Source organism: Mirounga angustirostris, unplaced genomic scaffold (assembly GCF_029215605.1).
Source record: "Mirounga angustirostris isolate CCGP_5_RB_7025 unplaced genomic scaffold, mMirAng1.0.hap1 SCAF_5, whole genome shotgun sequence".
Classification (NCBI taxonomy): Eukaryota; Metazoa; Chordata; class Mammalia; order Carnivora; family Phocidae; genus Mirounga; species Mirounga angustirostris.
In genome coordinates this window covers 109,908,681-109,933,667 of record NW_026991713.1, presented here as the reverse complement: position 1 = coordinate 109,933,667, position 24,987 = coordinate 109,908,681, and the positions used below count along the sequence as shown (strand labels likewise).

At 41.3% G+C, this 24,987-nt stretch overlaps 1 protein-coding gene across 5 annotated transcripts in view; it reads left to right on the top strand.

The window, feature by feature from the left end:
• Positions 1 to 24,987, top strand: part of MPP7 (MAGUK p55 scaffold protein 7) — a 367,939-nt gene that overhangs the window by 326,774 nt on the left and 16,178 nt on the right. For all 5 annotated transcript variants that reach the window (XM_045874225.3, XM_064591873.1, XM_064591872.1 and 2 more), the window contains one exon: positions 19,481 to 19,561. In XM_045874225.3, coding sequence (XP_045730181.2) covers positions 19,481 to 19,561 — 81 coding nt within the window. The remainder of the gene's footprint in view (positions 1 to 19,480; positions 19,562 to 24,987) is intronic.

Genomic DNA, 24,987 nt, shown 5'->3' with positions numbered 1-24,987 from the left:
TCCCTCTCCTTCTCCCTTCCCCTCTGCCCCTCCCCCCACTCGCTGGTGCGCACACACATGCTCTCTCTCAGAAATTAATTAATCAATCTTAAAAAAGTTCACTCCTGGGAGTAGTGGAAACTAAATCAGGTATTATGGTTTGGTTTGGTCATATGGGCTTAGCCCAAGTGACTCCATTTGGGGCCTGTTGTCTTTTTTTTAACATTTACCCCCTTTTGATCAGACTCTCAGCTTAACTGAGGGATGTGATCAAAATTTAAGGCATAACCCCACTCCAAGCTGATGCTCTCACGTTCTCAGATTTTGCTCGATCCTCTGTGTAGTAATCATAGGTCGTGACGTTTTTTGCAGAATCTCTGTGGTATTGACAGGTCATGACTTCAGGTTCACATTTTTTTTTAAGTTGATCATTGTCTTTGTTCCTTTTCTGATGTTCTGGTCTGAGGGAGATCATTTCCTTATTGGTTAGTGGCTGCGAACATGCATTTAAAGCCTTCGAGAGAATACGGCACACCAGGGAGACTACTGTGGTCCGTAGAAGCAGGATAACTCACAGTGTCTGGAGTGCCCTTTGGAGCCATGCTCCCTAAGACACAAATCAATCAAAATCAAATAAGCCAAAAAGACCCTGTTGAAGGGGTCACTTCCTTAAGCCAAGTGGTTTGTTTGCTAATCTCACATAACTGAGTTTCAGCTTCCCTGGAAGTATCATACGAGTGCAGCAAGGGGTGTCGGCCCCAGCATAGACACCTCGTTGTTCAGCTAAAAGATGCTCAGGGCTGCCCTCTTACCACGAGCAAGCTTGGCCGCAGGGTCTGAGGGTTTCTGTTGGGCAGCTGTCACGTTTGCAGCAGATTCTGCAGTGCTTTCAGGAGTTAAGGAGATATTCCTGGTTGTAGCCTCATATGCACACTCTGCTGACCGGGAGCAGGAACCCGCCAGAGGAAGTGAATCCTACATCATGAAAGCCTCCTGGTAGGTCCTTCATAACTTGACAGTATACATCAGGGGTCTTGACCAGTGAGGTGTCTCCGTCTATTTGTGAACAGTCAGGGGCACAGATAACCTGAGAGGCATTGCCCGGTTCTGTACCAACCATCTAAGGATTCGTAGGCCCAGGGAGGATGATAACCACAGATAAGGATAAACCATTCTGGGGAGCGCGCCGCTTCTGTGAAGGGGGCTTGTGAATGGATTCACTTGCAGCGATTGTTACATTTGTCCACTGAAACCAGGGATCAGTTAGGTTTTCAGTGCACCGGGGAAGCAAATCTCCCAGCCTGAAACAAAAAATCGTTCTAAATTCTCTGCAAAGATGGGTGCGGCTGTTGGGATCTTTCCGTGATCAGGGGCAGAATTGACTGAGAGCATCATTAAGAAGGTGGAGGTGCAAATGTACTATGATTTGCATAGGTATTTGTGTCTCATTGGGAAGTATGGTTATAATTGTAGAAAGGTGAAAACAAGGCACTGGATGTTCTGGCTGTAAAAGTTGGACTCTGTGCCTTCTAAGGGGGCCTGGTTGTAGCTTATGGTGATATCAGGACTAGAAGAAAAATTGGTCAAAGAGAGGACCAGGGGATTTCTAGCATCATGGGCAGATCAGAGTTTTTGATGACAAAATCCATCAAAACAAAAGGTTGCCCCCCTTAGCAGTTGCTTGGGAGATACAGCTGATGGTGCTACTTTTCCAGGCCAGTGACAGAGTAAAGGAAAGAAAGAGAAGATGAGAGTGTTTTGTGTTTAGTTAAAGTATAAAGTCTTGATCTGGCATCTTGGGTGGAAGCAGTCCACAGTGATGTCAGCTTGTTTTCCTCATTGCTTTGATTTGGAAGTGTCCAGCATCTGTACAAGACCAGATGTCAGGTGGAGTCTTCTCTAGCTGTGAGGTGTGTAACCAAGATTCAGTGCTTTCTGGTTTCACAGCAGTGTCGATAGTCAGGAACCTTTGGTAAGGTCCCTTCCAACAAGGTTGGGGAGTTGTCTTCCTCTGATGACATTTCCAGAACACCACCAAGGTCAGTTCATAATTTGAGTCATCTTCGTTGCACCATGGTGGGTGAAGGAATGCAAAAACTGAAAAGTGTGTTATGCCAGGGAGCAAGGAAGGACCCAGTAGCCATCTTGGTTTTCCCATCACCCGAACCGTTCATTGAATTTATAACCTTGTTTGCTCATCTTAATTTCGCTGATTCAGGAGCAGACTGTTGCCATGTTATAGGACATCAGAAAGGCAAAAGTCTATCAACAAGAGGTCATTTTTTGCAGAAGCAAAGTGGACTTTATCCACATGTGCCACAACCTGGATAGATTCAGTTGTACTGCCATTCCATGAAAGTCAGCTAGGGCATTTCTCTGATACCAGGTTCCATTTTTAGTGTGGGCCTCAATTTTGATGACAGCAGTTTTGGAAGGTAAGACCATAGCAGTAAGAAGGTCTTTTACTTGTTGTCCATTTTTTATTGGGGTCCCAGTGGACATAAGAAAACCACTTTGTTTCTATAACCTTGCCAAATCATGGCTGATCCTAAAGGTTCATATTCATACCAGCTATCTGTATGAATATGAACAGTCTGTCCTTTCAATAAATGGTGTACTTGGTTGGGTGAGGGCACTGAGCTCTGTTTGTTGGGCCGATTAGCTTGTGGGAGGTTTCCTCTCCCAAGTAGTTCATATTGGGTAGTAACAGTATTGTCAGCCTGAAAGTTCCCTTTCTCATTTTTACAGGATGACCCATCAACAGACAAAATTAGATCAGGATTAGTCAAAGGAGGTAGCTCCTAAATCAGGACATGTCACAAAATTGGGTGCCTCATAGTCATGGGGCTCACCCTCATCAGGTAGGGGTAGTAACATGGCAGGATTAAGAATATTGCAACATTGAAGATGCAGGTTGGGCGGCAAAAGTAGAAGGATCTCACAGGAAGTGAGTCTGCTTGCGGAGAAATACTAAGTCATTCAGAATTAAGACTTTGGACAGCTTATGGAGTTTGTAAATAAATGCCATTTCCAAGAGTTATATCTTTGGAAGCTTCTATTAACTATACAGCTATAGCCTTAAGACAGTTGGCATGGCCGCAGGTGAATGAATCAAGTTGGATGCTCCAGGAGGCAGTAGGTCTGTGTTCACTGCCACATTCTTGGGTGATTGTTTCCAGGACTTGGTTATCTCTTTCATGCGCAAATAAGGTGAAAGGGTTTTTGTTTTGTTTTGTTTTTTGTTTTTTAAGGTGAAAGGGTTTGAACAGGTAGGTAGCCCTGGGACAGGCAGTTCCTGCTGTGCTTGTTTGTTTTATTTATTTATTTATTTATTTATTTATTTATTTATTTATTTATTTATTTATTTATTTATTTATATTTATTTATTTATTTATTTATTTATTTATTTGAGAGAGAGAGCAAGAGAGCATAAGCAGGGGGAGTGGGAGAGGGAGAAGCAGGCTTCCCGCTGAGCAGGGGGCCCAATGCGGGACTCGATCCCAGGACCCTGGGATCATGACCTGAGCTGAAGGCAGACGCTTAATGACTGAGCCACCCAGGCGTCCCTTTGCTGTGCTTGTTTTAGTCTTATAAAGGTCTACTTGTGTTTATCTGCCCAAGGAAGGGTTCAGGGACTGAAATGTAAGTTCATAGATTGGGGAAATCAGTCGAGGAAAATTAGGAGCCCAGAGTCTGCAGTATCCAGCTAGGCCTAGGAATCCATGAAGATGTTGCTTAGTTGTGGGCCTAGGACATTGTTGGATTAGTTTACTTCTTTTTTGGAGTTAATGGATTCCATTAGCACCTAGATTATGGTCTAGGTAATGAACAGTATCTAGAGATTATTATAATTGTTCCTTAGAAATTTTTATGTCCTTTTTCAGCTGTTGCAGCAAATAAATGGAATCTTTGATGGATACCTGTTTGGTCACTGGGCATAGCAAGAGGTCGTCTACATACTCTAGTGCAAATGTACTACGATATGTAGTGTGCTCAATTTCCTAGGGAACTATAGGGGATTTAAATTGGTGGAGCACTTGGGGGAAATAAGATGGGGCCCCATTGAGCCTGTGAGAGATGACTGCCCATTATGGTGTTAATTGTTCTAAGTCAAGGCAAATAGATGTTGACTGTTGGGGTCTCCAGGAATGCTGAAGAAGGCTGAACATAGGTCCACAGCAGCGAACCATCTTGACTCTGGTGGAACTTGTGACAAAAAGTTGTCAGGTTTGGAGCAACTGGGAAATGGGGAATAAGTGTCTTATTAATAGCTCTCAACTCTGGACAAATTGCCAACCCCACCCATCAGGTTTCCAGTCTGGCAGTTACAGGGGCTGGTCCAGGGAATGATTAGCCCCTGAGTGAGTAAGGTCTGTTGGTATGAGGTCTTGGATGGCTTCAGGCTTTAGTAGATATTGAGGCAATTTAGGAAGAGGTTTAGTTATGTTTATCTGAATTTTTATAGGCTCTGCACTCTGTTCTCCCAGTGTCAGTATTAGAAGTAGCCCACAGATTTTCAGGCACCTCAGATAAATCAGGGATCTGTGCTGGAATTGTTTTTCTTCTGTATCAGGGACAAGTTATAAGGGACATAAAAGATCAGGTTCAGGTTGGTCAGGTTGGTAAGGTGAGGTTTCCATTGGAGGCAAAATGTATTAGCCCTTTCAATTTTAGAAAGGAGATCTCTACCTAACAGGTTGACTGGTACTGTATTACATAGCAAACAAACAAACAAAAAACGACCCACCCACCCACACACACAAACTTTTTCAGTAAAATGTCCCAGAGGCATCTGTACTACAGGTCGAGATAGAAACTCTCTCTCAATTTTATTAGATACCCCAACTATAGAAACTTCTTTTTCACTCCAAGGGATTTGTTGTCCTATGAGAGCTGGGTTTAAAGTAGAGAATGTTGCTCCCATATCTACCAGAATCTGGCAAGGTTTTCCATTGATTTTACTTTTAGTCTTCCCTTGGCTGTTTACGGGGATTACTGGTAGCAGTTTTTCAGAGGATCCCTCAAAGTTGGCTCTGAGAGCGGCCATTTGGGGGAAGATAGGGAGGCATTTGAGTAGATGAGGAAGGATTTGCATAAGGCCTTTGATGATGGCTTTTTTCATAGTGTCCTATTTAAAGAAAAATGAGACATTGACCCCTGGTCCAGTTTTTGTTTTGTTTTGTTTGGGGTTGTTTTTTTTTTTTTTTTTTTTTTTTTAAGATTTTTATTTGAGGGCGCCTGGGTGGCTCAGTTGGTTAAGCAACTGCCTTCAGCTCAGGTCATGATCCTGGAGTCCCGGGATCGAGTCCTGCATCGGGCTCCCTGCTTGGCGGGGAGTCTGCTTCTCCCTCTGACCCTCCCCCCTCTCGTGCTCTCTCTCTCTCATTCTCTCTCTCAAATAAATAAATAAAATCTTTAAAAAAAAATAAGAAGATTTTTATTTGAGAGAGGGTGTGCGCACATGAGTGGGGAGAAGGGGCAGAGGGAGAGGGAGAAGCAGACTCCCTACTGAGCAGGGAGCCCAACGTATATGGGGCTTGATCCCAGGACCCCAGGATCATGACCTGAGCTGAAAGCAGATGCTTAAATGACTGAGCCACCCAGGCACCCTGGTCCAGTGTTTTGATGACAGACTCCTAAGAGGGTGCAATTGGGGGGCGGGGGGCAGGTATTATTTTAGGTGCCTAGTTCGTAGCTTTTGTAGCTGTAGGCTAATAACTTCATGGACTTTTGATTTTGGTCTTGTTTTAAAGTCATAATGAGTTAGAGTCACAAGTTCAGTCAAATCCTTGCCCTTCCATCCCATCTTGTTTATTTATCAGTCCACTAATCACAGAAGATAATCCATTTACAAATAGGGCAACTAGAGCAGGTTGGGTGGCCTCATTTATTGTATACAACCTAGAATGCCATAGGAAGGGAGCTTGCAGATGGGCTTTAGAGTCCATCAGATTCGTCTTGTTGGCATGTTTGAATCATAGACCAGTCAAATGTGGGCAGTGAAGACTCTAGGAATGGCTTTTGAAAGATTCGTTGCTATCTTGCAGTCTTTTTCTGGTCCATAATGAGACCGTGATGAAGATGTCAAATATTATCCTTGGGGTTATGCCATTCTGCTTCTCACATCCATTTTGGGGCTTCATCTGCTCCCACCAGGATGTGCACAAGCTGATAAAGATCTGACAGCCTGGGGTCATAGGCCGTGATGAGGACTCAATTCTTCAGAAAACTTTTGGGGTTCCTCCTTGAGTTTAGGAAATTCTTTAACTATGGGCCTTAGCTTGGTTTGGTTTTTGACCAAGGAGTGAAAGATGCCTGAGGAGGATCTCCTGCAGCCTTGGAGGGGTTTATTTTAAAATATAATTATGTAATTGTCTCTTCAGGGTGGAAGGGCAATTCAGATAGAGAGTAAAACATGAGTACTGAGGTAAAGGAGGGTAGAGGGGAGCAGTAGGAGTTATGTCAGTCTTTTGTTGTAAGGATCTCTGTGTCTTTAATTCTTCATTAGCCTTTTGCTATGAATTTTTCAGTGAGGCTATTTTGGCATCTTGAAGGCTTTTGGAAACTTCTCCATACCAATTAAAATAGGTATACCCATTCTGTTTGTTTGATTTGGGAACCTTTGCTTTCAAGCGCACTTCCTAAATGAACAGTCTAAATGAATGCTCCCCCAGTAATGGCCATTGCAATTCTAGGTTGTCTTTAGTAAGAGTTGCCATTTTTGTAGCTGTCTATTGCTTCCGGGACTGTAGTTCTTTATACATAGAATAAGCAGGTGGCACACCCAGCTCTTTGTAATTTAAGAATCTCATTTCTTTAGCTAAGCTGTTGGGTCTCCTTGAGCCAAACCAATACCTCAGAGGGATGTGCCACTGGGTTGAGGATTGTGTGGTGTTTTACAGCGTACCTCCCTGTGCAAGAAATTTTCTTGAGGTTTACAGGTGACATAGTGTCAATCTAACCCATTCCTTGACCAGCCTATCCTATCATGAGAGTCTTAGAGTTAGGTGTTGAGCACGCTAACAGCTATTAAGTACTGATCCATGTCCACTGAGTTTGCGGCTTTTTGGCTTCTGAGATTCTCAATTGGCAATAGCCTGTACCCACACAAAACCAGCCAAACAGGCGTGTACACATTAATGCACCAGCAGTAACCAAAGAGATGTGATGGCAGACTGGCCAAAAAAAGAAGAGGGATTAGTTGCACCCTCCAGCCATTCCCAGCACGGAACTGTGGACAGAACCAGCAGACCCCAGCAACAGGAGACTGGACCAAATAAGGGCTGGGACTAGAGGTCAGGGTAGAACCATCTACCAGATCTAACTAACCTGCTAAGTCCTGGATTGGAAAACCAATTAGATCAGGAGTTTGATGCAAAGAGAGCAGAGCCCAGAACCGGGGGGGTACTTACCCGTGGCCCTCAGAAACAACAAGAAAAATAGAACTCGAAGCATTCAGGGATATCACACCTGTGTTTCTCATCATCCCCAGAGGTGTCAGAAGTTTCCTTCAGATCCTTCTACTGCCACAAAATCTGTTAAAAAGCAAAATTCAACGAGTGAATCTTTAAGATCTTACTGACTTTATTCAGTGATTCGTGAATTGGGTAGCATCCCATCTAGCCGATAGCACTCCAAAGAGCTGTACAAAATGGAAGATTTTATAGGCAGAAGGGGCAGGACAAGGAGTGTGTATTGTTTCACCTTCCTTTGGGGGACGGCAGGGGTCTCTTAGGCAGATTACCTCACTGGTGCTGAGCAGGTAATTCTGGATTGACTGGTTTAAGAGTCTACTCCTGAGAGAGGTTGCAATTAATTAGGTTAGGTATTAAGTCTTTATTTGATGATGTGGGCTTAGCATAAGTGATTCCATTTTGGGCCTGTTGTCTCTCCTTTTTATCTTGTTAACTGAGAATACTAACAAGAGAAACATGAAGTGTTCACATATGAGTAGGCTTCCGCTAATTTTTTAACCTCTGTTTGAAACACTTAGAAGCCAAATTAGATTATTCGGCAGTTTATCATCTAAAAGAGGTAACCAAGCAGTGGACTCCAATTTTATAAGTATTGGATTGTTCCTGAATTAACTGTTAACTGTTCATGATGGGAGAAATCCTATACTAAGGAAGCAGTGCCTTGGCTCCTACAACATGTGTAGGAAGTTGGAAAGAGTAGAGTATAAGCAGCCTGGTCCTCCTCAAGCCTCATTTGTTTTTCCCACTGTTTTCAAAGCCATTGGGAATAATGATATTTGCCTTGAAACTGTAAGGCAAATATTGCTAAAGAGGTCCACAGTATTATTTGCTCTTTCTTACCGTAATACTACACACTTTTTATCCTTGGACTTAACCTTCAAGAAATTAAAATAGACCAAGTTGTTAACTTAGCAAAACTGTGACAGTTGAAGACTTTGAGCCTTGCTCACAAGTATTTAATTTTTTCTCTTCATTTTGTAAAGGTACTATTCCAAAGCCACATTTTAGCCACTAAAATAGCGTAGTGACATTTTCTGTTCTACTCCTTTCAGCATTTAAAAGTATTTTCCAAAAAGTATGTTAAAACCAAATGTCAGGCATTTAGTACATTTTTCTGCATAAATTTTATCTTTGGTGAGACCTGACTTTTTAAAAAGGAAAGTAATAAAGCCAAATAGTGTGTCTGTGTGTTTGTAGGGGAGGGAGTGGAGAGAAAGTTTTGGTGTTTAAAAAGCTACTAAAACACTTCACAGCTTAAGCCAATAGAAGAGCAAAATTCATCATGTGGCTATTCAGACAATTTGTGACTTGTTCTGTCTGGTTATGAGGCATACGAGGAAACTAATAATAAATCTTTCTATATATTTCACATTTCCAGCTTGAGCAATAAGTGCTATTCTGCCCTTCTTTGTGCCGAATCTCACATACTGTCTACAGACTGCTTTGTAGAGGTAGTTTGAATAAATAGACCTTTATAAGACTGTCATCATTTTTCCATAAAACTGTGGCAGAACAAAAAGTCTTGCACATAAAGCAGAGAGAAAAGCAAGCACTCAAAATGGAATATAAATGTTAATATGTTTATTAAAATTCTCATAACTTTGGCTGAACTTTGATTGAAGGCTTGTAGGAATTAGAGTCTGCTCTGGAGGATTTTATATAGACAACTGTAAACCCAAAAGTCATAATTGAATTTATGAGTGTGTGCTGGATTTAAAATTATAATCCTTGTATATAGGAGGTAAATGTGGTCTTTATTAGAATCACAGTTGGCTTTTTTATGCCATTGGCGTATCTTAAATGTTTATACTCTGGCTTAATTTCTGGGCATAAATCACAATTAAGTTCATTCAGCTGATTTTTATGGAGTCCCAGCCGTGCCAGGCACGGTTCTAGGCACGTGGGTCCCTTCGTGCACAACACAAATGTTTTTGCCCTCGTGGCGTTTACATTCTCAGGGGAGGACCTAGAAAAACAGATTCAACATAAATTCGTAATATAATCAATTGTACAGTTCCAGAGGGTGGTAAATGCTGTGAAAGACCCTAAAAGCAGGGCAGATTCAGAGGAATCAGGATTTTGAATCAGATTGTGGTAGCCTTGTTGAAAAGGTCACATTTTTGAACAGACTCTTTAGCTTAGGAAGACTCAGGAATGGGTTTATTTTGACCTTTTAATTTTATTGACTCGTCATACCCCTGAGATAGAGGAGAGATGAGAACTTGAATCAGTCTGTAGAAGTCTGGTGTCAGTAGCTACTTTGGAAAAAATGATGCTCTTTTGGTAAGCCTCCCACTTATTTTTCTTTTCTTTTTTTTTTTTTTTTTTGACATTAGCGTACAAGTTGATGCTTCATTAATAGGGATTTTCTTCCACTGTGAAAGTGTAACAGAGGAAAAAAGCCCTGAACCTCTGGCAGGGCTTGTTATGAACTGCAAAGTTGCTGTATTTTCTATGTAGTTTGATTGAACTTTAAATTTAGTTTTATAAAACAGCTTTGTCACTCGCCAGCACAGAATGCAGCCACCCACTATTGTGATCATTGTGAGTCAAATATAATAGCATGGTAGTTTCTATTTTATGCCTATAGAACAACAAAAATAGTAGTGCTACAGTAGGATAAGTAGGCTCTTTATCACATATCTGAGCTGAAGGATACCTAGAGATTTCATTTGATTTTTCTTGTAATAAATCAAATGAGTAAGTGTGTTTTTTCAGGTAACAAAAGCCGTTTGGATACTGAGTGCAGACTCCAGCAATTTTGCTATTTTTCTCTGGATAGTAAGAGGAACAAGTCTGGCCAATACTATAAAAGTGTCTGGGGGAAAATGTGGAAGAATTTTCATGTTAAGCAGGGCAGGTCCACTGGAGGTAAACACATAGTTAAAAACCGCATCCATGCGAGGAGCTTTCACACAATACGCCATTTTTTTTTTTTTAAGATTTTATTTATTTATTTGAGAGAGAGAGAATGAGAGACAGAGAGCACGAGAGGGAAGAGGGTCAGAGGGAGAAGCAGACCCCCTGCCGAGCAGGGAGCCCGATGCGGGACTCGATCCAGGGACTCCAGGATCATGACCTGAGCCGAAAGCAGTCGCTTAACCGACTGAGCCACCCAGGCGCCCACAATATGCCATTTTTATGTCTGTGTCAGGATGTCCAAAGATCATGAGCAAAAACAGATAGTACTTGATCAGAGCAACACATTTCTCTCCAGTATATTGTTTAATACTGCACAGAAATCCAAATAAGAATGGATTTTATTAAATGCGTTCTGTCACATGAGTACATCTTGTGTTAAGACTAATTCGGCCAATCTCCTCTACCTGTGTCTACCTCTTTCTGAGAAGTTTCTTTCCTAACAAATGAGTAACACTTCAGCACCATTGTCCTTTCATGTGTAAGGTACCACTCATCTATATTTACATTATTAAATTCATTTTGATGCTCATCAACCTTAACAAAAACTATAACTAAATGCTACGCTGGACATTTACAAATAAAACTTACTTTATTGTCATTTTTTTGTAGACTACGTGAGTGTCTTTTTAAAAAAATATATATTACATTTCAGGGGCACCTGGGTGACTCGGTCAGTTAAGTGTCCAACTCTTGATTTCAGCTCAGGTCATGTATCTCAGGGTTCCAAGATTGAGCCCCACATCGGGCTCTTTGCTGGGCGTGGAGCCTGCTTAAGATTCTCTCCTCCCTCTGCCCTTCTCCCCTGCTCATGTATTCTCTCTTTCTCAAAAAAATTAAATAAAATGTTATCACATTTCATAGATTTCAATTAAATCATCTTCACAGTAGTAATACATTATTGTTCTAGTAGGTATTCACTCAGGGTCTGCACTAACATATAAATAAGTAGATGGTTGAAGTTTTCTTTAAGTACAATACCACAGAGTATGTCCATAATTTTTTTTTTTTAGTATGAGAACACCATACCCATATTTTAGAGCCTTCTTTCAGTGTACCTACAGTTTCAGAGTGCCACTGTGGGCACTGGTTTTATTTCCTCCATGCTTTCTCCACTCATTTAGCTTTTTTTGATTTTAAATTGTATATGTCTGTTTCAGATTCAGAAGGTAGATCTTTTGGGGGGCCATGTCTACAGCATGAAAAACTTCTGTGCATCAACTATGAATTAATTTTACAAGTGTATTATGCTTACATTCTAATAGAAACACATTTCTTGTTTTCCATCCATAAAGATTTATTACAAATTCTAAACCCTTATACGCATCCATGGATTAAAAAGAAGAAAATCTGAAAATAAAACAGTGAAAACATTCAGCGTCTTAGAACTACATGGATAATGAGTCAATAATGTCAACAGAGGTGGAGGTCATTTGGGGCAAAGGCGTTGTATATGTGTAAATTCTCCTCTGTACATAAACAAAGGCTGAGAATTTGCATATGGATTTTTTAAAAAAATCTTTTTAAGATAGAAATAAAGGCATTTTTGCTTTTAGTTTAACGCAAGTATTTCCTTAAATGGAAAGTTTTAAACAGAAACTTTAACAGCATCATTATTGACACCCTAAATGGGCTATATTTCTTTGGCTGAAATGAATGAACCTTCATATAAAATCACACACAACACATTTGCCTACTTTCAGGAAGGAGTTACTAATTAAATGTACAAGAGTAATAAAAACAATATGCCTTCCTAATTATCTTAATTATCTAATTGGTACAGTTTTTATAAGAACATCAACTAATTAATGGCTTTATTCTTTCTTGTATTTGCACACACAGTTGATTTTGTAAATTTTTATGGAATTAAAAAAAATGAAACGGATACTTATTTACATGTTTTGGTTTGAATAGAAACATTCTTCTATGTTATTTTCGAGCTAGAAAAACATCAGTTTTAGTTCACTGCCTGGATTCCAAATTAATGAATTCCAGAATGATTTTTAAGGTGCTTTTTTTTGGCTTTTACTTACCTATCATCATTGTATTTTATTTCCTTCGTCCTAAATCTAGAATGCCGACACACGGCCTAGCATACATTGTCTTCGATAAGTTTCATACAGACTTTTCCAAGGTTCTGCACAGAATGAGTTTTGAGATCCCCAGATCTGACTTTTTGTAGCTGGGGTCTCTGTGTAATCCACGAGCACAGATAGTCATCACTATCCAAGGTGCGGGGCAGCTTGGAAACCGGGTGAAAGACTGAAGCTACGGGTCACAGGCATAATCAGACAGTGGATAACTGGCTACCTGAGTTTGTATTTTATGGACATTCTTTTGATAAGATGATAGGCAGGATGGAAAGAATACAGACCTTTTGAGTCAGACAAGGCTGTTGAACACCAGTTGAGGCACACTCCAGACCTTAGGAAAATTGCATTTAGGAAGATTCCTTCGCCTCTCATCGTCCGTTTTCTCGTCTGCAAGATGAGGATGGTAATACCTTAGAGGGTTAGTAATGGTGTATGTTAACTGTGTAACATGCCTGCCACAAAGAAACCTCAGTGTGTCATCATCATAATTATTCTTTTTCCAAAGCCTGTTGTCTGTGATGTAAATATGTGCTATTTAGATTATATTCTTTCTCTTTAAACATTAACAAGCATACCTGAAAACAAACTATAGGGTAACCAGTTTATATACATATGTGTATGTGTATTTCACCAATTGCAGTAACAGTTGCTATATCGAAGGGGAAATGAGTCTGTCCCACTGCACAGTGAACCTAACTTAGTCTGCATCCCTAAAGTGGCCTGCAGTGTAAATAAATATTGTATCCTAAATCAGCCAACCGAAAGTGCTGTGAACTTACCCCTAGCCATGGGGGATCAGGGGTGTGGAGCTTAGGTGGTGATCTTAAGGTTAAGATCTAAAAAGAAAAATTCTAGAACTTCAGCAGTGTGGATGACAGAATTGATCCAAGAGCTTGTCAGGGAAAATGCTGTTTGGAGGCGCTCAGGACAATTTTGTAGTAAGAGTGATGGAAGCCGTATCCCTACTTTAACCATTTTTATAAGGAAACTCCCACCTTCGAAGATGATGACCTCAAATCTAGGGAAAATGTTTCAAATAAAATCTTTTGCCACTGAACATTCTTGGCATACTCCATGAGTGTGCAGTGAAGCAAGCTCACTACAAAGAGATTATATAAAGGGGTAAAATTGAATACAGTCAAAACGTCAGGGTATCCTATTAGAGACAGCATACTTTCCCCCCCTAATTCAAACACAACTAGTTTTTTCCTCCAGAGTTAAAATAAATCATTGTGTTTTTTGGCATGGGTAGTAGAAGAAAGAAAAAAGAAAACAAAAAAAAACTAGGCTCTCACTCAACAAAGTATCTCACACTCTGGGAAGCACTCCAGAGCCGAGACCTGCCGAAGAAACAGTATATTCATGTCACCCTTTTAGTCCTGGGTGCTGGGGCTGGGGGTGGGCATGGCAGGCCCGCACACGCTCTTTAAGTTGAGTGTTTTATTCTTCTCTTTTTCTTGGAGCATATATAACTGAGTTTGCATCATCTATACAGAGAACACAGCTCCATTTGTAATACAACTTGTTTTTCTTTTTCGTTTTCTATTAAAGAGTACGTTTTAGCACTTTAAATATTTTGGGTACCTTCAGAGTAGATCAGATACATACACCCCAAATGGCGCCTGGCATTTCGCTATCAGTCAATACTCTTATCACTTTCCTCCTCTCTCTCCGAGATCTCGTTTCTCCTCACCATCCTGGGCTCTGCCTTGCCGTGCCTGCACGACAAGGGCACCCTCGCCCTGTCCTCTTTGTCACACCACAGTCCTGGCTGAGATGAGATAGACGGATTCCCTTCCCTGAAACTTGCTGGTCCACAGCCGAATCATCACCTTCCCCCTTCTTCTCTGTATTTTAAGATCCAGAGAGCCAAGTGCAGACGTAAGCTCTACCAGCTCCTCTTGGGGACCAGGAGCACATTCCCTCACTATCATATCCAGGCATTCTAGATGCAGATGCTGTTACGTACATTTCGCTCCCATTCCTTTGGTTCATTCAGCAGATAGTTTTACCTCCAGAACAGCAGAATTACTTAGTATAATTGAAATGAATAAAACTAACAAGTGCCTACAGTTTGCCAGCTGGTAAACAAGTCGATGACACCCCTGTTTTCACAGAGCTCACAGGCTGTTAAAGGAGAGAGACAGGTAAACCGACAATTACAGTATAGTGGGATTAGTCCTTTGAATTGGGAGCAAAGGGAATGCATGAACTTGGTACCAAACCCAAATTTAAAGTTGTTAGGGCAGATTCCCTGAAGTATGCCTAAGCTGAAACAACAGAGAAGAACTAGCCCGTGTAGAGGCACCTGGGTGGCTCAGTCAGTTAAGCATCCAATTCTTGGTTTCGACTCAGGTCGTGATCTCAGGATCCTGAGGTCGAGCCCCCTATTGGGCTCTGTGCTCAGTGTGGAGTCTGCTTAAAGACTCTCCCTCACCCTCTGTCTCCTTCTGCCCCTCCCCCCCCAGTGCATCTCTCTCTCTCTGTCTCTCTCTCTCTCTCTCAAAACAAAACAAAAATAGGGGCGCCTGGGTGGCTCAGTTGGTTGAGCGACTGCCTTCGGCTCAGGTCATGATCCTGGAGTCCCTGGATCGAGTCCCGCATCGGGCTCCCTGCTCAGCGGGGAGCCTGCTTCTCCCTCTAACCCTTCCCCCTCTCATGTACTCTCTCTCTCTCTCTCATTCTCACTCTCTCAAATAAATAAATAAATCTTTAGCAAAAAAACAAAACAAAAAAAACCAAAAACACATGAAGAGGACAAGAGCGTCCTTGCAAAAGCAGGCAGCATGTGGTAAGGCCCCCAAAACACAAAGGAGAACCTGCCACATTTCTAGAAGCAGGGGGACCTCATGTAGCTGGAGTGTGCAAGGCATGGGAAGGAGTGGCAAGGATGAAAATCAGAGACACAGAGGTAGCTCACAAGGTGCAATCTGTATAAACCTGTCAGAGAATTTCTGTTTGATTCTGTAGGCAGTGGAGGCAGAATGTGAAATGCTGGTGAGAAGGAGCAGAGACAGGAAGGACATCTTAAGGTGAAGGGAAGTTTGTTGTTGTTTTAAGGTAGGAGAGAATTTATTCGTTGTAAGTGCTGACAGAAAGGAGCTAGCTGGAAGAGGTGGAAGATTCAGGAAGAGTGATCTCTGAGAGAAGGTGTAAAAGTGTATGACTGCAGAGAAGTATCTAGATGATGGTCTAGGTGGGTTTAGATACAGTTTCTAGAAAGGACTTCAAAGACCTTTCCACTTGTTGGACTCTGTTTTCTCTGGAGTAGATGAAGTCTTCTACTGAGCTGGAGGTGGTGATGGTGATACTAGAAGTTGCATTCACTCCACAGATTTTTATTGAGGACTTGCTTTATGGGGATGGTAAGTGACATAATAGGATTCTTGCCCTCATGGGGCCTCTGTCTAGTGGGAAAGACAGGCCATGAAGCGATGTATTACCCAGTTGTTGAATTGCGACTTTTAAGTATTGGGAAGATAGACAGGATGCTCTGAAAACCTAAAAATGAGAAACATGATCGACAGGGTCAGGACAGTCTTGCAGACTTGCTTGAGGAAGATCTGTTTGAGCCAAGCTCTGACATTTCAGAACTCGCTGGGGCTCCAGATGAAGGAGGGAACTTGAGCAAATGCTTCGAGGCAAGAGGATGAGGCAGGGACCGGTCACATGGAGCCTTGTAAACCGTGTGAAGATTTTAATCTTTTTCGGAAGGGCCTCTGGAAACTACATTTCCAAGAATGTTAAGCAAGGGAGTGACAGGATCAGAATAGCTCCTTAGAAGGACCTCTGGCTGCTGGTGATGGGGGGGTTAAGGTGGCTGTTGAGCAGGTGTGGGGCAGCTGAGGAGGCTGGTCCAGGGGAGGAGGTGAACATGGCAGCGCCCTGGACTAGGGTGGCAGCAGCAGCAATCAAGATGGTAGACCTGCAGGCTATTTAGGGGGTAAAATTGACAGCCTTTGGCAATTGTTTGACAGTAGGGGGTATGTAAGCCAGCTGGTGGCTCCCACATGTGGCTACAGAGGAATGGAGCATTGCAGTTACCATCGTGGGGATGTGAGAAATACAGTAGATAGGAGAACATGGAATACTTGCCAGAGAGCGTGTAAGTCTAGTTTGTTCGTGGAGAGTAGGAATGTATGGCAGGACTGCTCCAGGGCTGCCTGGGTTTTCGGCACTCGTCTAGGTGTGGGGAGGGGCTGCGGGATGGATCTTAGACTGGAGGTTTCCTTGGCAAATGTGATAGAAGGACAGTGTGTAAGAGATTTGAGAGTATTAGCAAAATAGGAGACATGATGGCCCATGGAAGTGAAGGCATGAAGGGCTGCTAGATAAGAAGGAAAGAAATGAGAAAGCACTAGAGGTCCTTGCGACAGTAGGTGTGGGAGGCACAACCGAATGACAGATCTCAAGGGATCAGAGATCTAAGTCCTATCGGAAAGTTTGAATTTAATATTTCAGTAATGAAAGAGCTGCTGGTGATGGCAGAGTCTCGGGGTCGGCCCTGTGAGTGGTCAAAGCGAAGTAGAGAAGAAGGTCGTTCGAGACTCGGAGTCAGGGAGGTTAGAGGCTGGCATTTTGAAGGATATTCATGTGAATGCTGAGCTCACCCAAGGGGATGGAAGGAATTGAGGTGCAGAGGATGACAAGAGCCAGGGGCTAATGTCTCAGAACAGTGGCTCTTGACAGGGGCGGCACTGCCCCCTGGGAAGCATATGGGCATTTACTCTATTTTTATAAAGTCAGAATGGCTGAGGGGGCCAGGAATGTAGACGTGCCATTTCTGTGGAACACAGATCCGACCTGCATCCCACATACTCTTGCAGAGTGTATGGTCAGGGTGCCAGGGCAAGGCCCTCTGTTTGTAGTAAACATTCAGGGACCAAACAGATCAGCATAGGGTAGGGTGTCAAGATAAGAGGTCTCCCTTCTGGGACAATGAAGCACTATCCCATCCCATATATCTTTATGCTATACTTACATGTAAAGTGAGGGTCATTTGCAAAAGTATCATTTTCTTCACTTTGATAGTCTTGACCTGTTCTCTCTATTTCATCTGAGGCTGTTTCCCCCTTCCCTTATCATATTCCAAAAAGTCTCCCCTTTGGGGCTTCCATTTTCAGGTAGCACCTTTGGGCTTCCATTTTCAGGTACTTTCTCATATGGAATGGTTCCTGAGCTTATTACTCTTAAATCCAACCATATTATAGGTGGGTACAAACATCTGACATCATTAGGTTTTCTAGTCATGTCCAAGCATTTACATATTGAAATACATATTTTATTATAAGTACTTTTTTGTCTTTCATATATTACAATGAGGGCATTTTATTAATTTGGAGGGCTAGTGCGTTACATTGGCTCCGAATTCCATTTCAGGGCATAAATGGGATATTACAGAGTATTTACTATAAAAAGGGAGAGCTGAGCCCCAGGGAATTGGTACTTGACAGCAGTTCCTGGAAAGATTAGTGAGTGACCAGCAGCGGGGCGGGGGGGGCAAGGGAGGGCCCTAAAAGTGTCAGCAAAGCAAGGAAGGCACAGCCTCCCAACTCCAACTTCATCTTCACTCACACTTTTCCCTCCACCCGGGATGCCCACCATTCTCTTCTCTGTCCACCTGTCTGTTCTTCATTGTCCAGCATAAAACCTTATTCTTCTCAAAGCCCAGAACAGGAAGTAGGCAAGGGAATGAACACGAATGCCTGGATTCACGGATTCCTCCCAAGAGAGGGAGCGTGATTACTTTCCGAATTAGCATGAAGTCTAATCGAAGTTCAAAGATGTTAACTTTGTCCGTGACGTAGTCCCCCCAGGCTGCTGTGATGACATACCACAGCCGGGGTGGCCTGTCCACAACGGGAATTGACTTCTCACAGTCCTGGAGGCTGGGCAGTTGGTGGTCAGGGTGCCAGGGCAAGGCCCTCTGCCAGGTCACACACATCTGGTGTGTCTTCACATGCTGGAACTGGAGGGAGCTCTGTGGAATCTCTTTTATAAAAGAGCACCGATCCCTTCCTGAGGGCTCCAGCCTCATGACCTAAGCACCTGCGCAAAGCCCCACCTTCTACCACCTTGGGCGCTGGGGTTCCAACATGTGAATTGGAGGTGGGGGGTGCACCCATTCAGACCCCGGCACCCAGCATCACCAGGGGAAGGAGTAGTGAAGAGGGGACTCTAACCCAGGGCAGTCTGGGCCTGCAGCTTGCCTTCTGCCCAGCGCATGCACCACCATTAAGTGGACCCTGACGGCAGAGACACTAGCCATTCGGGACTTCTGACCTTCTAACTTGTTTTCTGACTCCCTACTTGGAAGTGCTTTTTGTGTTGCCCCTAGTCTCATAATTGTTTTGTGTGACTCTGTCCACCCAGTTAGTTTCTTTGAAGGCAGAGTTCACTTTTGTTCGCTACAGCATCTACAGTATGCTTTGTCCGTGGTGGGTGTTTAATCTGTATACACGGACTGCTTTAAACACCTAAGGCTTGTGCCAGTTTTCAAACGCTTAAGGACCCACTGAAAACATAGTGTCACAAGAGTTACCTTGACCAAGGTACATGTGGCGGATCGTTTTGCAAATTTAAAACACATCATTAGATTTGGATCAAAAATACAATTAACGTTCAAAGATGTTCTTTTATTAAGTTCTAAAAATGTTTGAAATTGAAATGACTCGTGCCCAGACTCTGAACTTCGACTTTTTCAGGCGTACGTACATTTTTTAGGCTCTTCCAGATACCATCACTTGGTAATACATAGTCAGATACTCTTGAGTGTGTTTCACTGAAAACATAAATATTTCTCATCTTTTTAATAGAAAGGCAGGGATTTAAATTTTGATATTAAAAAAGCAACAAACGAACTAGCTTTTCCTTAGGTACACCTTAACTCGAGATACTCTTTACTTGGGATGCCAAGTGGGGTCCATGTTCTCTGTCTTAGGGATCCAGGTGAATTACAGATGTGTGTATGTGGTGTTTTGTTGTATAACGCATTTATATTCTCTTGTTTTTCAGGTCCTGTAGGAGTAGGTCTGAATGAACTGAAACGAAAGCTGCTCATCAGCGACACCCAACACTACGGTGTGATAGTGCCCCGTAAGTTCCCTGCACCCCCGGTAACAATCGGTCAGCACTGATGAAAGATGGGTGGTGCCCGACACGGTTCCAGGCGTTCAGCCTCTGGCCCCACAACAGCCCTAGCAAGTATGCAGCAACACTCTCCATTTTTTACAGTGGAGGAAACTGAGGCATGGGAGTGAAGGGGTTGCCCCAGACTGCAGAGACTGTTGGCGGGACGTTTGTTAATCACGGCTTCTCTACTCTCAGTTTTTATGGTAAATTTTAATACGCATGTGACACTAAATTAGTATTTACAAATTTTCTCCTAGATAAAAGCCTGACTCTTCTACTTCCTAAAATAGGTGCTAATGTTTTCCAGAGATTTTCACCAGGTTTAAGATCAGAAGGACCAAACCACAGAGAGCTGAAGGAGGCCTCTTCTAATAGAAGCCTTTCTTAATTACTTTTTATATGTAGTAATTGGCAGATGGTGTTAAATGGGCCTCTTTCATGGCCATATAATCCAAATACGGTGGGCTTCTTTTCAGTATACAGAATTAGATCTATTTTTATAAAAGAGGTTTTCATAGGCTTTCTTACAAGTGAAATGTGATTCTGGAAGCATTTTGATCTCCAGAATAAATGCCACTTGACTACTTAATATGTTGATGTTAGAAAGCCGTCTAAAAGGCTAAAATTGAAATGTTGGCTTTCTCAAGTGGTTTTGGTCCTATTAAAAACAACACAAAACACACAGCTGTTTGTATATGGCCCTGAGCAGTGTTCTCTAGTTTTGGAAGACTTCAACTTTATTTTAAAGTTATAGTTTTCTATTACCTCAAGTTACTCCTTGTTACTGCATTTTTCCAAATTATTGTTCATAATCATGTTCAGCCATACGTTACAGGGCCCTTGGTTTCCACCAACAGAGATGAAAGGAAAGGAAAAATGTGGAAATGTGGAATTAAACTGTGTTTTTTTTCTTTAACTTTAATTATTCACTTCTCTTGCAAAAGCTGGCTTGCAATATATGGGTAATTCGAGAATTTTACAAAACAATTGTCAGTCTTACAGGGGAGTAGTTACAAAGCACCTGGAGGGTGGCAAAACAGATTACAAAGGGAAAAAAATGCATGTATTAATTTCCTACCATGTATTCATCTCCTTTATTTGTCTTAATTTATTTCATCGTCCCAACCACTGGGCGACATCTGCCTGCCACAGAGGAGGGAAGAGAAAGGCTATGGGACTTACTCAGAGTTGTACTCGTCGCAGTTGCATGCACCATGCTTCCACTTTTCATGTCCTTCCTCCTATACAGCACTACACAGTCTTTTCCAACTACAGATGCTCTTTATTGTCGCATAGTTAGTAATAAACATCAATTTATTTGGAAGATGATAAATACCAATAAGACTGTCTCTGAAACATACCCTTTATGGTAGTTTTGGTGTTACTCAAGGACCTTGGGCAATGTACTTGGGCCTCAATCTATCCAACACTTCAGATAATATCGGTTTCTGAGGTTGTTATAGAAATTGACAATATCCAGAAAATCTATTTTATATATCCCAAGCGACTCATAACACTGGACATTTTGGGAAGATAACAGCCATAGCATCAACTCAGGATGATTTCATTAATTACAGAAGAATATATTTTAAGACCAGTGTTGGCATTTTAGATTGTTTTCTCCAGTTAGAGTCTTGATTATCTAGAGAAAAATTATTGCTTTGATTATTCCACCAGTATTCTGTTCGATGTTTAACTATAAATCTTTCCCCAAAATGCACTAAATCTCCACCAGAATGGGTAAGTTTTTGAAAATGATGTGGAGCAATGAAACTCTCACACATCGCTGGTGGGAGTGTAAAGTAATTTCACCCACTCTGGAAAACTAAGTGGCAGTATCTACTAAGGCTGAGTGAGCATCTACCCCATGACCCCTCGATCCCACTTAGTACGCAGCCAACAGAGATGCACACAACATGCACTCAGATAGTCTTAGAAACGTTATTCACAAGAGCCCCAAAGTGGAAACGACCCAAATGCCCAGCAGCAGTAGACTGGATAGGTACGTGATGGTATATGCACACAACGGAAGACGCAATGCACAATTTGCTACTACAGTGCAGCAATATGAATGAATTCCCCAAACATGTTCAGCGAGAGGAGGCAGACACGAGAGAGAATATGCAGTATGACTCCATGTTTACAAATACAATAAAAGCAGTGCTGAGGTGCTCTTAGAAATCGTGAGGAAGGTGGGTTGGAAGGGTGGTTCTGGAGTGCTGGAGATGTTCCGTTTCGTGGTAGAGTGCTGCTTACCCGGGTGTTTTTGATCTGTGAAAACTCATTACGCTTACATGTGAACTTTTCTGTGTATCATACTTCAGGGTTTTGAATGTTAAAAAGAAATACTTGGTACTTTAGTTCACTGTGGTTTGCTGATGTCGATTTGCTGGTCTCGACTGCACTACAGTTATGGAAGATGAACACCTTCCTTTATTGGAGAAAACTGAGTGATAGTCACATGGGACCTTCTCTAAGCTGTTTTTGCAACTTATTGTGAATCTATAATTATTGCAATTTAAAAAAATTAAAGGGATGCTAAATGAGGTAAATACTGTCGCTCTCAGGCTAAAATGGCAGAACAAATTATATGATCTTTACAAAATATCTGTGTTGCCACGTTAAACATTCCAAGTTGCTTTTAAGGAAGGTGGTGGCCGGGGCCCGTTTTCTGCTGGTTTGCTTCTTTGTGGCAAATTTCATCCTCGATGAGCAGCGTCAACACTGTTTTAAGGCATTTAGGTCATTATCATCAACAAATTTAAATGACTGTTAATGTAACCAGTCTTTCAAAAGGCTGTCTCAGTAAATTAAAGTAGTTAACAAAAAGTGTTGCATTGATCTATGTGAGTGCTGTGAATTGTGTAAGACTAATGAATCACAGACCTGTACCTCTGAAACAAATAATACATTATAGGTTAAAAAAGAGAAGAAGAAGATAGTAGGAAGGGAAAAATGAAGGGGGGGAAATTGGAGGGGGAGACGAACCATGAGAGGCTATGGACTCTGAGAAACAAACTAAGGGTTCTAGAGGGGAGGGGGGTGGGAGAATGGGTTAGCCTGGTGATGGTATTAAAGAGGGCATGTACTGCATGGAGAAGTGGTGGGTGTTATACGCAAACAATGAATCCTGGAACACTACATCAAAAACTAATGATGTAATGTATGGTGATTAACATAACATAATAATATAAAATTTTTAAAAAGTGATATTAAAAAAAAAAAGTATTGCAGTAGATGTCAAAGACTTGATGAATTGATTCCAAAGTCTTTCTAGTCTGTAATTTGGGCACTCACAGTCAGCCACACTTGTTAATCACTTTGTGGTTTCTCATGAAGGCATATATCACAGTTATATGATTTCATAGTTTCAAGGAACTCGTGTTCGGTAACACTTCTTTATCCATAGAAGACCCCAGTTGGGATTTCTAAAATATATATATAAAAATTAGGGTACCAATTAAAAAAAAATTTTTTTTCTTATCTCACCATGGCCGTTACTTGGGAATTTTGTTGGAAGCAGGGGAAGAGGATAGAGTTGGAGTTTGTCTCATATTTGTTTGAGGTTTGTCTTACACTGTAAACATAGTGGGTACTCAGACAGTGAACTAGAGTGAGGTAGTGGCCTGCATTGTGGTTAATAAGTCCATCTTTCCCTTTGAGTTCCCTGGAGAATTTCCAGATCCCTTATTCAGTATTCCTCACTGTGAATGAGTTTGAGATTTCTGTGGTCCCTCAGTGCAATAAACACAAAAATTCTTCAGTGGTAAAGTTACATCAGGCTTGGTTAATTTGGGGTGCTTGTGATAAGCAAACACTCTGACTGTAGATATGTCCACTTTTAAATGAGTTTAGCAGTGTCATAAATGTCTTGTTTGCTCGATGTAGTTCTACTTTTAGCCCTCCCTAGGGGACTCCGTATGTCAGGGCCGTGATCCTTAAAACTGTGTGGGCTACATTTGCAGTGTCCTGCCATTACAGTTGAAGAAAGGAAACCTTTTCTCAGTTCGCCAGAGACCAGTTAATGCACATAAAATTCTCAGTTTTGATTTTCACCAATACATTTTTATGAAGCTATTTGCCAAACGAACACCAGTAAACAAAACGAAGCTGTTGAAGTAATGAATGAATATTAACCCTAAATTCAAAAGCAGGGCATCATACTAATTTTAATAGCTTTTAAACTCTTGGATGCATATTATGTTATATACACATGATAGAGTTTATTTCTATTGTGAAATTCATTCTTAGCTTTTATGATAGAATTAAATTTATTAGTATTTCATGCTATTCCTGCAAAGGGTGTATCACCTCATAAAAAAATAGCATAACTTCTTGGTGCTTTAAGATCAGAAATATGAAAAACTGTTTTAAGAGATCTGAATGTTGTGTTAAAATATACTTGGTAACTAAAAGTCCATTAAAATTTTAGATATAATTTAAATTAATCGGGTTTTATAAATCCATTCCTTTTTGTATTGAGGTACTTTTTCCCACTTCCCTCAGTTTTCCTTTTCTATACTATTAAGATATAATTGAAATAAATAAGCTGCACATATTTAAAATGTACAATTAGATCAATTTTAATATACATAGACACACATGAAATCATCACCACAATCAACATAATGAACATTTCCATCTCTTCAAAAAATTTCCCCATGCGTTTTGTAATCCATCCTTCTACCCCTGGCTTTGGGCAACCATGAATCTATACTCTGAAACTATAGATTAGTTTGAATCCTCTAGCACTTTATATAAATAAAATTATACAATATGTTCCCAGATTCTTTTTGCCTGGCTTATTTCACCCAGCATGAGTTTGAGATTCACCGAGGTCATTTCATAAACCAACAATTCATCCTTTTTCATCACTCAGTGGTATTCCACTGTATAGAAATTCTATAATTTATTTATCCATCCATTTACCTGTTGATGGATACTTGGGGGGTTACCCCCATTTTTTGTTATTACAGATAAACCTATAAGCTAAATATTCTGATGAACATATGTTTTTGTTTCTGTTGGGTAAATATGGAGTAATAGAATGGCTGGATCATATTTAATTTTTTAAGAACCTACACAAACCATTTCCCAAAATGGTTATACCATTTTCCAGCCCAGTAGCAGTGTATGCAAGATCTAGTTTTTTGCAGCTTTGCCAACAGTTGGTATAGCCAGCCTGTTAAATTTTTCTCTGTGTGATACAGCCCTATCTCAGGGATATTATGGGTTCAGTTCCAGACCATCACAATAAGGTAAATACTGCAATGAAGCAGCTCAAATGAATTTTTTGTTTTCCCAGTAGTCTCTTAAGTGTGCAATAGCATTATGTCTGAATAAACAATGTACATTCCTTAATTTTAAAATACTTTATTGTTAAACAATGC